The 13,407-nt window shown below is 37.0% G+C and overlaps 1 protein-coding gene across 5 annotated transcripts in view; it reads left to right on the top strand.

Moving 5' to 3' along the window:
* Positions 1-340: 340 nt before the first annotated feature.
* The window catches only part of LOC133661419 (kinesin-like protein KIF21A), a 47,158-nt gene continuing 34,091 nt past the window's right edge, over positions 341-13,407 (top strand). For 3 of the 5 annotated variants that reach the window (XM_062064603.1, XM_062064605.1, XM_062064602.1), the window contains exon 1: positions 341-679. In XM_062064603.1, the coding sequence (XP_061920587.1) occupies positions 636-679 (44 nt within the window). In that variant the 5' untranslated portion in view covers positions 341-635. The remainder of the gene's footprint in view (positions 680-13,407) is intronic. The other 2 variants (XM_062064604.1, XM_062064601.1) reach the window with 1 other exon arrangement.

Below are 13,407 nucleotides of genomic sequence, written 5' to 3'. Positions count from 1 at the left end.
TTGTTGCATACAATTGTGTGTGCGCACTGTGAAGTGTTTTAGTTGAACGCTGGCTTAAGCTGTACTTTACCTTTTTATCGCACAAGAGGGAGTCCCTCAATTAGAAATGAAGACACTTGGTAATATTTTATATTTTTTGAATACAAAAAAATGAATGTTGTCTAAGTTGCTGTGTTATAAAAATATATTTAAATATATATATTTGTAATGATTATTTGATTTGAGCAGTGTTTGGTTATGATTTTTTTCCCCCTTTCAGGTTGTCCCCTGCCAATGGTACGTCTCACAGGGCAGGGGGAGGAGCTTGATGACGTCACCGCCTCTCACAGAGTCTTGCACACACGCTGAGCGTAAACGAGGCTCGTCCATCGTTGTTTTGTGTGTGTGTGTGTGTGTTTTCTGCACGCTGAGATGAGCCAACATGTCGAGGGGAGCTGGCATGGATTTTAGACGGCAAGAAACGGTCCCTGTTAACAAACACGCGCCTTGTGTTTGCACGCAGGCTGCGGGGGGCTTCACGGTGATGTGAGGAGGAGGAGGAGGAGGAGGAGGAAGGTGGCGGACGAGAAAGGCGCTGCCTCGTCTTCTAAGAGGATAAAGAAAAAGGGAAAGCTATTTTTATTCCCGGGGACACAATGAGCAGTGGGCTGGGTGAGAGCTCCGTGCGTGTGGCACTGAGGTAAGGATGCTTCTTCTTCTTCTTCTTCTGGCTCACACCTGCAGCAGAAACACTCATTGTCCATCCACGCCACACGTGCGAGTCCAATTATAGCACCCTTTCTTTATACCTGTGTATTGTGGTGTGATCATCATGTAAAGAGAGTGCAGCAAACACTCTCAAAAGCCCCAAAATGTCAATAAATGCGTCGATTAAGGTGCATATGTGTTGAGTGACAGCCATCTTTGTCATGTAATCCAGATCCTTGTTGTTAGACTTTGACACACAACTTTTGTGTGCTGTGTCTCAGGTGTACCTATGTGGCCCAGTGTGTATAATGGCATGTCACGCTCAAGGGGGTCAGGTTTCCACCTTTTCAGTTCTTTATAGATCTATTCTTCCACTTTTCAATAGAGCAGCTAAGAAGGGTGGAGCCTTGCTCGCATGAAATGCATCTTTATTTTTTTTTGTATGATGCCTCGTGGCTATCATAAGCATTTGATTAGTTGTTCATTTTGGGTCAGGGTGTGGTCCCAAGTCAGCCCAGCAGACCACCATCTGATGTCAGTCACTTGAGCGGCTGCCTGTGTGATACCTTCATTATAGGTCAGATAACAATATTTTGATATTATTTGCAGATGTTTGAATCTGAACAGTTCAAGCGGATAGGTAAACTCCTAATATATATATATATATGTACGTTATTTAATTTGTGTGAATTATTTCATATAAAATATTAGTGTATTTTATTGCATTCATCATTTTATTGTGTTTTTTTAATATCATGTAATTTAATAATTTAGTTTTCAGGTCTTTGCTTGCTTCAATGCTATTTATTTTGAGTGTACTATTTAAAATATTAGTGTATTTTATTGCATGATGAATGCAATAGAATACACTAATATTTGATTGTCAAATTTTTTTTTTATACATAATATAATTTAATAATTTAGTTTGCATGGATTTAGCTTGATTTAATGCTATTTCATTTGTATGTATTATTTAAAAAAAACAATCATATGAAATATTAGTGTATTTTATTGCATTCATCATTTGATTGTCTTTAATATATTTTCTTTTTATAAAATGTAATTAAATAATTTAATTTGCAGGGCATTTGCTTGATTTTAAATTTATTTAAAATATTTTAAATTCAGTTTAAAAAGGGAAAAAATACATATAATTTAACAACATTGATTTCATTGATAAATGGTACATAATTTAATTTATATTGATTTTAATTTACTCTGTTCATACAAAAATGTGATTTTATATTATGACCGTGGTTGCATTTCTGTGGTGCTCGACTATATATATATATATATATATATATATATATAAAATTTTAAATACAGTATGCTCCAATCTAATATATTTAATTTATTTTGATTTAAGTATTTTTGTGGCAATTTTATCAGCACCCTACACTGTGTGACCCTGCTGTTGCGCCATGTAATGATAATTTAGAAACATTTTTTTTTTTCCCTACATAAAATAGCCAGCCATGTTTTGGGTTCACATTAAAAACGTACAGATAAATTGCACACAACATTGTAATCTGCCATAATCTCAATATTATGTTAGACGCTTTCAGTCTTTGTTTCAACACAATAAATCGCCATGGTGACGCCCTTATAATGCTGACATGTGAAAGCTGCTCAAAGGTGCCTCTCCCCTGCCTGTAACAGTTTAGGTGTGTGTGTGTGTGCGTGTGTGTGCAAGAATCAGTTCGCACTTTGCCAACCAGCACATGCCTTAGCCTGCAAGCTGTCTGCACCGTCCTAATCTTTGTGAGGATCTATTTTGATATAATATATCGCAGAAAAAATGTCATGCTACATTAAAGCATGTTTACTTCATCATTGGACCTTCATAGGTGATTTCTCCTATCTTTGAAGCAGGCACACACCCACGTGCGCGCGTGTAAATGTGTCACCATGGTTACGTAACAGCCGGTGTTGCAAATGTTTATTTAGTAGTATAAGCGAAAGCAACAAAATAAGTTAACAATCCATCCTGCCATATAGTGAGTCATGCTGAAGTTGCACCTCACTGTCCTGGAGGTGGACTTTCAATTATTGATCGGGTGGCTTCAAATTCGGCGTTGTACTGTAATATTCAAAAGAGATATAGTATTTCTCTGAGTAATTAGATGTATGACGGATATGCTGCTTACTTGTCCACTGACTTTGGCATTTTTGTTCACTTTAAAGGATTAATTGCCATTATTTTGATAATAGTAATATGAAATGGGTGTTTATAATGATTCACAATTTCAATAAATCTATTTGTAATGCAAAGAAATATGTATATATTTTTAATTTTTATTATAAAGTACAGTAAAACCTTGTTCATTACTGGTATCAAAAACAGGCCTGACTGTGGTAAAAAAAATTATGATTTAAATGATTTAATATTTTCAAAGCGAGATTATTGTTTACAACCTTCTAAAAAGTTTTTTATTTAACATTATTTGAGCCCTCCAGACATACAGTACCCGTGAAGTAATGCTTCCTGAGGCTGAGCCAATCAGTGGCCACGATACTGAACCGTGTGCTCTGGTTGGTTTGGTCTCCTCAAGTGGCCAATGCCACTGTAGTTTTCATATTTTTAGTTTAATTAGTAGGGGTGCACAAAAAAAATTATCGAATCATAATTTTCACAAATCTAAAAAAAAAAATTCAAAAATGCATTGTCCATCCAATACAAGTTTCCACCCCCTCGCCCATTATTGATTATGGTTGAGGGCAAAGGCTGAGAGCCTGCTGCCATGACACAAATGTGTGTGTGTGTGTGTGTGTGTGTCCAGCCGGGCTTGTTTGTGATGAATATTCATGAAGCAACTCAAATGAACTGAAGCACAGCAGGCTGCTGCTCCCCATCTGCCAGCTGCTACCCTCTGATAGATACCTAAGAAATTATTTGTCTTTATTAACTACACGTTAATGCCGTCTTTTTTTCCATATTGCGTGCCTGCCCACTGACCTTTGACCTCGTTAATGAAGGAATGACCCTGCATTTATTTTCCTGGGAAGCCTGAAAGATGTCGCCATGGTGATAGTGGAAGCTCTGAAGGACATGGATCAGTCAGTACAATACTCCAGTAAATCTTTAATTATGGCACATATTTCCCCCCATATACCCTCATTTGAACTTTTTATGATTATCTGTCAGAGGTGTGTGTGTGTGTGTGTGTGTGTGTGTGTGTGTGTGTGTGTGTGTGTGTGTGTGTGTGTGTGTGTGTGTGTGTGTGTGTGTGTGTGTGTGTGTGGACTATATTGCCAAAAGTATTTGGCCACCTGCCTTGACTTGCATATGAACTTGAAGTGCCATCCCATTCCTTACCTATAGGGTTCATTATGATGTCTGTTCACCTTTTGCAGCTATTACAGCTTCAACTCTTCTGGGAAGGCTGTCCACAATGTTGCAGAGTGTGTTTATAGGAATTTTCGACCATTCTTCCAAAAGCGTATTGGTGAAGTCACACACTGATGTTGGTTGAGAAGGCCTGGCTCTCAGTCTCCGTTCTAATTCATCCCAAGGGTGTTCTATCGGGTTCATGTCAGGACTCTGTGCAGGCCAGTCAAGTTCATCCACACCAGACTCTGTCATCCATGTCTTTATGGACCTTGCTTTGTGCACTGGTGCACAGTCATGTTGGAATAGGAAGGGGCCCGCTCCAAACTGTTCCCACAAGGTTTTTTTTTTTTTTTTTCCCAGAAAGAAATACAATCATGTGTGCTTACAGACAGTATCCCTGCAGACTGTATTGATCTATATTGATATATAATGTATTTATTGTGTTTTTTATGTTGATTGAACTAAAAAAAAAAAAAAAAAAAACATTATTATTTTTTTTTTTTAAATTTCTTGCGCGGCCCGGTACCAATCGGTTGGGGACCACTGCTTTACACCACTGCACCCGACGCTTTGCATTGGACTTGGTGATGTATGGCTTAGATTCAGCTGCACGGCCATGGAATCCCATTCCATGAAGCTCTCCGCGTACTGTATGTGGGCTAATTGGAAGGTCACATGAAGTTTGGAGCTCTGTAGCAACTGACTGTGCAGAAAGTCTTTGCACTATGCGCTACAGCATCCGCTGACTCCTCTCTGTCAGTTTACGTGGCCTACCACTTCGTGACTGAGTTGCTGTTGTTCCCAAACTTCCATTTTCTTATAATAAACCCGACAGTTGACTTTGGAATATTTAGGAGCGCGGAAATTTCACGACTGGATGTGTTGCACAATTGCACTGGATTTGTCCTATGACAGTTCCACGCTGGAAATCACTGAGCTCCTGAGAGCGGCCCATTCTTTCACAAATGTTTGTAGAAACAGTCTCCATGCCTAAATGCTTGATTTTATACACCTGTGGCCGGGCCAAGTGATTAGGACACCTGATTCTGATCATTTGGATGGGTGGCCAAATACTGTTGGCAATATAGTGAGATATATATATATATATATATATATATATATAGCCAAAAGTATTAGGCCACCCATCCAAATTATCAGAATCAGGTGTCCTAATCACTTGGCCCTGCCACAGGTGTGTGTGTGTGTGTGTGTATATATATATATATATATATATATATATATATATATATATATATATATATATATATATATATATATATATATATATATATATATATACACACACCTGTGGCAGGGCCAAGTGATTAGGAGCGCCCCCACTACCACGGGGACCACGCTAGCCTATATATATACATATATATATATATGTGTGTATATATATATATATGTATGTATAAAATAAATCACATTTAAGTCAATATTTAAATAAGTTTAAACATGGCATTAAGCAATACTTTTGAGTTTTTAAAAAAATGTTTTAATCTTTTTATAGAATAACAATTTACTAAGGCTGGTATGTATTTTTTATTTTTTTTAAATGTATTTTAATATCAGCACCCTCTGCCGGGAAAGGTGGCGTCACTGCAACACCTGCACTAGCTCTGCCTCCAAACAAATTGCACCGATGTCATCCCTATTTTTCTCATGTCCACTAGGGGTCACATTTGCATGTTTTTTTTGTCATGATAAACGACATAAAGGGTGGCCAAAGTGCGGCGTGGGGTCTCCACTCGTGGTTCGCAGAATCGCAGCTTGTTTGCTCGCAGCAAAAAATACAGTATAAAGTAGAAAGTCAAGAAAAAAATTTCAAATGTTGATACCAATAATTACACAAAGCTTTGTAAAATAAATGGGAAAAAAAATCTTAATATGGCATTTCCGCCAGGCAACAGCATATTTTTTTTGAGTTACTAATATGCTACTGCTATGAAGGCTACGCATAGAAGGTGCTATCCATTATTCACTTAATGTATTGTGGTCATTATGTCATTAAAATAATGTTGCTATGGTAACCTGGACGTAGAAGGACACTACAGACTGAAATGGTCCTTGATGTCAGCACCAAATGTTGTCTGTTCCTAAAAACAGACTCATTGTAGCCCGACTTGCAGTACATAGTAGCAATACACCTGCTGGCAGATGCACTCTGACAGTCTGAGTATGTGCGCGGTTACATAACACAAACATCATGCCGACCTGAAGGCATTTTTGATGCACTTAGTGGGGTTGTGTCATCAAGTCAGAAGGTACACAGAAGCCTGTGCTTAAAAAAGGAAGTGTGTTAGATATTGTGTTGTTAAATCATGCATTAATGCTGTATACAAAATAATATGATGTGGCAAATAGGTCAGGGGTGTCCAAAGTGCGCCTCGGGGGCTATTTGTTTTTTTTTTTGGCCTGTGACACATTCTGAAGACAAAATAAAAACATTACCGATAAGAAAATGCAATTTTGGTAGAAATTGCCATTGGGTTAAAACAATTTGGCCGGGGGCTGGGCTGTGTGTGTGTGTGTGTGTGTGTGTGTGTGTGTGTGTATATATATATATATATATATATATATATGAGCGCACTTTCAGCGCGCGATGATGTCACGTTATCGATGAGAAAATGCATTTTTAGACAATATGATTTGCCTGAGCGGCTAGGAGACACCGTGAGTAGCAAGCGGTACAAAGTGGATAAGAAAAGACAGAAACATTTTTTATTTTTTATTTTTATTTTTATTTTTATTTTTTTTAATACTTGGGACTTCCCGCAGACCTGATTTTGGACGCTGGCTGGCCTGATCCGGCCCGCGGGCCATAGTTTGGGGACCCCTGATGTAGAATTAGCTTAAAATATAGCATGCTAACCGTTAGCATGTATCAAGTACCAAATCATATGTCTCTGAGGTGTTCATCTGCAAAATTGGCTAAAAAGTTAACATTTTAAAGTTAGTAAGCAAGAATGATTACGTTAGCATGCCGTTACTATGTGTCAAATGCAAAGTTATATGACTCTGAGGTGTTTGGCTGCAAAATTGGCTAAAGAAGTTAGCATTTTGATGTGGGTATGCTATAAGGATAATGTTAGCATGCTAACAGTTAGCATGTTTCAAGTACCGAGTTATATGACTCTGAGGTGTTCGCCTGCAAAATTGGATAAAAAAGTTAGCATTTTCATGTTACAATGATTATGTTAGCACGCTAACCGTTAGCATGTGTCAAATGTCAAATCATGTGACTCTGAGGTGTTCTGCTGCAAAATTGGTACAAGTTAGCATTTTCATGTTAGTATGCTTGAACGATAATATTACCATGCTAACAGTTAGCATGTGTCAAATACGAAGTTATGACTCTAAGTTCCCAGTGTGAGCTTGAGTGTTGACTCTTAAAAAAATATTTGAAGACTTCGCTTTTTAGAAAAGCTTTTAGTTAATGGACTTAACTTTTTCTTTTAATTACTTCTATGATGTTGCCCCTGTTGTTTTAATTTAATTTTTGTTTACATTCACCTATGTTTTGTAAAACATTTTATCTGTGAAAATTGCTTTATAAATAAAAAGGCTTACCAAGGCTGCAAAATTGGCTAAAAAAATTAGCACATTTATGTTAGAATGCTAGCATGCTAACATTAACGTGTTAACGGTTAGCATGTGTCAAGTACCAAGTTATGAATTGGCTAAAAAAGTTAGCATGCTGAATTTAGTAATGCTGCCTTAGGCTGAGCCAATCAGTGACCACAATACTGCACAGCGAGGTCTGATTGTTTTGGTACACACTCGTACTGTAGTATTGATATTTTTTGGTCATTTCTATTCTTGAAATGCTTAATTGAGGGCAAAATTATGTAGACTATGCTTTGTTACTGATTACACAAAACTAAGATATGGATAGATAGTTAAGCAGATATTGATCGACCTATATTGGTTAGTATTTTTAATGTTTAAAATGTATCAAAGTGACCCCCCCGCCTTCAATTTTGATTTATGCGGCCCTCACTGGAAAAAGTTTGGACACCCCTGATTTAGGTCAAAGAATGAGTCAGTGTCCTGAGAGGTGATTTGATCAGCATGACTAACGTTCTATGACTTCATCTCCGCAGAGCGGATTGATCGGCATTAACGACACAATCACGTTATCTGCTCCTTTGCATTGTTTTACTGCAATTTATCGGTACTTTACTTTATTTGTTGTTTTTAATTCTAAAGTTTCCGTGCGCTGGGATTTCCTTTCTGTGTGTGCTTGTGAGGAATCAGTGTTTCTGAGGCTGTCACTGTAATCGCAGTAATGAGCCCGAGAGCTGGAAGCGAACATGAACTGTTGCATTAGGGACAGGCAGACAAAGCCTGTGTGTGTTTGTGTGCGTGTGTGTATGTACAACTATTAGTCATTGCGTAAGAGGCACCTGTCCACCAGAGCTAATCTCATTAAAGGCAAAAACTGTATGTTTTGTTTGCGCTAATGTTGTGGTGTATAAAAAATACAATACTGTATCACCGTTTCATTTATCCATAGCTTAAAGCAGGGTTGTCAAAGTCATTTTAGTTCAGGGGCCGCGTGGAGGAAAATCTATTCCCAAGTGGGCCGGGATGGTAAAATCATGGCATGATAACTTAAAAATAAAGACAAGTCCAGGTTGTTTTCATTGTTTTACTTTGGCTAAAAATAGAACGAGCACATTCTGAAAATGTACAAATCACAAATAATCCTCTGGACAAAACACTTCAAGTTTGTTGAAAATTCTGAGGGAATTTGTGCCGCTTCAAAAACACAATGAGCTTAGACTTCGTCTCAGTGTATCTACAAAGCCAGGATTAAACTTTAAGTCACAGTCTTTCTGGAATTGAACAAAAACCACAACATTAAGATTAAAAGATTAAAGTACCAATGATTGTCACACACACACTAGATGTGGTGAAATTTGTCCTCTGCATTTGACCTATCCCCTTGGGGAGCAGTGGGCAGCAGCGGCGCCGCGCCCGGGAATCATTTTGGTGATTTAACCCCCAACTCCAACCCTTGATGCTGAGTGCCAAGCAGGGAGGGAAACTGGTCCCATTTTTATAGTCTTTGGTATGACTCGGCTGGGATTTGAACTCCAACCTACCGATCTCAGGGCGGACACTCTAACCACTAGGTAAACTCTTCTAGGTATCAAATACCGCCTTTATCATGTCCACGTATCAATCCAGTACTAACTCAACAAACCGTAAGAAACATAGGTAAAAACTATTCAAAAGGGTTAAGTTCACTTTTCTCGTGTTTGACAGAGACATTTTGGGGCAACGAGAGTGCCAAATAGCGATGTGTTCGGAGCAGAAGACATAAAACGGTAGGTTTTAAGTTTCATGTGGGTCGAGGAGGAACCACAGTCACCCTTTACTTCTTGCTTGGCCCCGGTATAAACCGTTTGGTTGCCTAACAGAATTGCTATTGTGACATCCAGTGGACACATTTAAAACAGCAGTTTATTTAGTAAAAAACAAAAACAGCTCATTTAATACTTGGCAAACTCGTCACACGGGCTGGATAAAACCTGTTTGCGAACCTGATCTGGCCCGCGGGCCGTACGTTTGACACCCCTGGCCTAAAGACTATATATACTAATACTATGATATGCTGTGGTACACATAAAGATTTTCTAAATTTGAAGAGATTTTAAGTCTGTAACAAACCTACGGCTGGGCGTCTATCACGATATATCACAATAGACACGTAATCGATATAGAAAAATGGGTTCGATAAAACGTTTTTTTTTCCGCCTTTGTCGGAAGAAACGGGAAGTTGCGAAACAAGGTTGGTCGCACGAACAAAGGCACTTGTTTAGTGGGAGTGACATGCTAACAGGCAATCGAGTGACTGTATTAACGATCAAGTTGGGTGGCGCTATCTTGTTGTTTTTTTCATGCAGTGAGAAGAGAAAGTAAAAATGAAGACATTTTGGATACAACAGGGAAAGTCACCTAGACCGTATGGCAGTGTTTCGGATTTTTTCAAAGGAACCGTCGTCACACCAATGTGCACCAAGACCGGTAATACCACACCACCTAAGCCGTGCTCACCCTTTAGAGCAGTAGTCCGATTGGTACCGGGTCGCACAAGAAATTAAGAAAAATATATATATATTTTTATTTTTTATTAAATCAACATAAAAAGCACAATATATACATTATAGATCAATACAGTTTGCAGGGATACAGTCCGTAAGCACACATGATTATATTTCTTTATTAAAAAAAATAAAAATAAAAAATAAATGTAAAAAAAATTTCTATTTTTTTTTCAATTCAACACAATTCTCGATTCAAAAACGATTTTTCCCCGATTCAAAACTATTCTCTATTCATTCAATACATAGGATTTCAGCAGGATCTACCCCAGTCTGCTGACATGCAAGCAGAGTAGTAGATGTTTGTAAAAAGCTTTTATAATTGTAAAGGACAATGTTTTATCAACTGATTGCAATAATGTAAATTTGTTTTAACTATTAAATGAACCAAAAATATGACTTATTTTATCTTATATTGGACACAGTGTGTTGTCAAGCTTATGAGATGCAATGCAAGTGTAAGGCACTGTGACGCTATTGTTCTTTTTTTTTGTATTGTTTTATAAATGTCTAATGATAATGTCAATGAGGGATTTTTAATCACTGCTATGTTGAAATTGTAACTAATATTGATACTGTTGTTGATAATATTCATTTTTGTTTCACTACTTTTGGTTTGTTCTGTGTCGTGTTTGTGTCTCCTCTCAATTGCTCTGTTTATTGCTGTTCTGAGTGTTGCTGGGTCTGGTTTGGTTTTGGAATTGGATTGCATTGTTATAGTATTGCTGTGTATTGTTTTGTTGGATTGATTAATTTAAAAAAAAAAAAAAAAAAAATTTTTAAATTACAAAAAATCGATTTTTTAAAAATGAGAATCTATTCCGAATCGCACAACGTGAGAATCGCGATTCGAACTCGAATCGATTTTTTCCCACATCCCTACTGAGTAGGTATTCCGACAAGTTGGCACACTTTGACAGCCATTTAGGAGCCGAAAAGTAACGTGTGGGCGAGCAGTCAGACTCGACTGGTGGACAATGACGTGAGTTCCTAAAACATTATTTTCACATGTTTTCTGCGTTGTGATGCAACCATTTTTTTGCATCAGTCTATTTTGTCAAATATTTATTAACGATTATCGCTTTTTGACGACATCTTGGTCGAAAGAACGTGACCTGTTCTTTCAGATCAGCAAAATTATGTCCATATACGAAGGGAACTGCGTAGACTTTAAAAAAATCGGAATTGCACTGTTCACATTGACATTGAAAAATCAGATAGAGGTCACTTACTGCCCAAAAAATCGGAATTGACCTGCCGTGTGAACAAACTCACCGACTGACTGGCATCAGCTCTCTATCTTAAATGCTAACATAAAAACAAGAGACATTAGCGTCTTTCCCCTTTAAGAAACGACATACCCCAATCTAAACTTATATAAACACATTACTGTCCTAGCAACTAAGATATTCAGATTCCATTAAACCTACGAGCTGTGCTCTTTTAGAACAGAGTGATCGTTCTTTACTCCAAGGAATACGCAACGAGGTGTTTTTACGGTGCGTTCAAAGACCACAACGCCCGCCAGAGTGATCGTTCTTTACTCCGAGGAATACGCAACGAGGTGTTTTTACGGTGCAATCAAAGACCACAACGCCCGCCAGAAATAATAAATAATATATTTTATTTGTTACGCACTTTTGATAGACATAAATCTTAAAGTGTTACAGTACGAACCAATATTTAAAACAATAAAAGCTTAGCCAAATAGTAAGATTAAAACAGGAAACATGCAAAATAGTGACTTTTCAAAGAGTGTTGTCTATTTTTTTTGGTTATTTAAAACAAAAAATAACTTAGTCAAAAGATTTCAATGTGTACTTTTTGAGCACATGCAACAACATCGCAATAATAATAATAATAATCTTGATGTCACATTTTCATATCGTTACATCCCCAGGCGTAAACACGGACTTCATGATCCGCTGAATAGCCCCAATGCTTTTTCTTTTTTTTTATCCTTGGTTGGCTTATTTTATGCAGCACTGACTCAGGCTTTCCCTACAGATATGCAGAGCTTTGCTCACTATGGCAATGCCAGCAATAATTACAATTTTATTTAAGAGGTAATTATCCGGACAAATTTACTCTTCACACAAATCACACCACAGGACAATTTTAGAAGAAATAAGATAATCGGGCGTTTGCTGATCGGAAAGTGGAAAATTGGGACATGAATCGCCCAATTGATTTAATGTCTGACGGATTAGGAATAGAATTTGTTAGCATTTGGGCAATAGTTGAGAAAAATGAATTAGAATTTGCTTTTAGTTTCTAATTTTGTATGTAATTAGATGTAATTTACTTTAAACTATATGATAACTAGCTTTAATGATCAATATATACATTGAAATTATCGTGATATCAGGATACAGTCCCTAATGAAGTCCAGCTAATTCTTAGTAATGCTAAAAACATTACATAGCGCTATTTAAATGTTTTTAAAAAATATATATAGTACTTATTACTATTATTTAATCAAGTAAAATTTTATTAATTGTGTTATTAATTATGATATGATTACATAAGGTAAAATGTAATTATTATTATTATTATTATTATTTAATCAGTTTTATGTATGTGCGTTTGCGTGTGCTGTTTTACGTTGCTAATCAAATGTAAAAAGTATTTAAGAAATGGAATTGTAATATGTATAAATACAGTGAATTATTATAAATCGTATTATATCAAAAAACAATAACACCAATTTAAATATAATAATATTATTATTTTGTGTGTTTCTTGTGCTATTGTCCTGCTTTTTCCGTGTTCCTGGCGACAAATATTAAGGAATTCACAGTAAGTGGTAAATGTTTCCTTTTAATCTCCATCCATGTGACGACTTAAGCTTTTCCTTTTCTTTTTCATCTTCCTTACAGTTGACCGAAAGTGTCCTAATTCATGTGCATGTTTTACTCCTATACGCTTGAATGCGCTTGAAAAGTCTGTGCGTGCCTATTTTAGGCTCAGTCATATTAGATAAAGTATCAAATGTACTGTAACTTGTCTCCCAGTGGGTGTGAGGACCACCGTGTGTAGTAAGGCAGCAGTGGTGTTCCATTTCCAAGGAAAAACATGCAACAAGGAAACCTGTGTGTGTCTTGTCGAAAAGGCAGATTGGTTTGCTCAAAGGTCAGATTTTTTTATTCAACCTGAGGGAGAAAAAGTGTTTTAACTGGAAACAGTCACTCACAATTGGTCTGTTTTTGGTACAAACATCAGATTATCTGAATAATGTTTAATGTATGTACTGTATGCCTTTGTGTGCCGTATAGA

The sequence above is a fragment of the Entelurus aequoreus genome, linkage group LG12 (assembly GCF_033978785.1).
Source record: "Entelurus aequoreus isolate RoL-2023_Sb linkage group LG12, RoL_Eaeq_v1.1, whole genome shotgun sequence".
In the NCBI taxonomy this organism is placed as follows: Eukaryota; Metazoa; Chordata; class Actinopteri; order Syngnathiformes; family Syngnathidae; genus Entelurus; species Entelurus aequoreus.
This window is presented reverse-complemented; position numbering and strand designations above follow the sequence as displayed.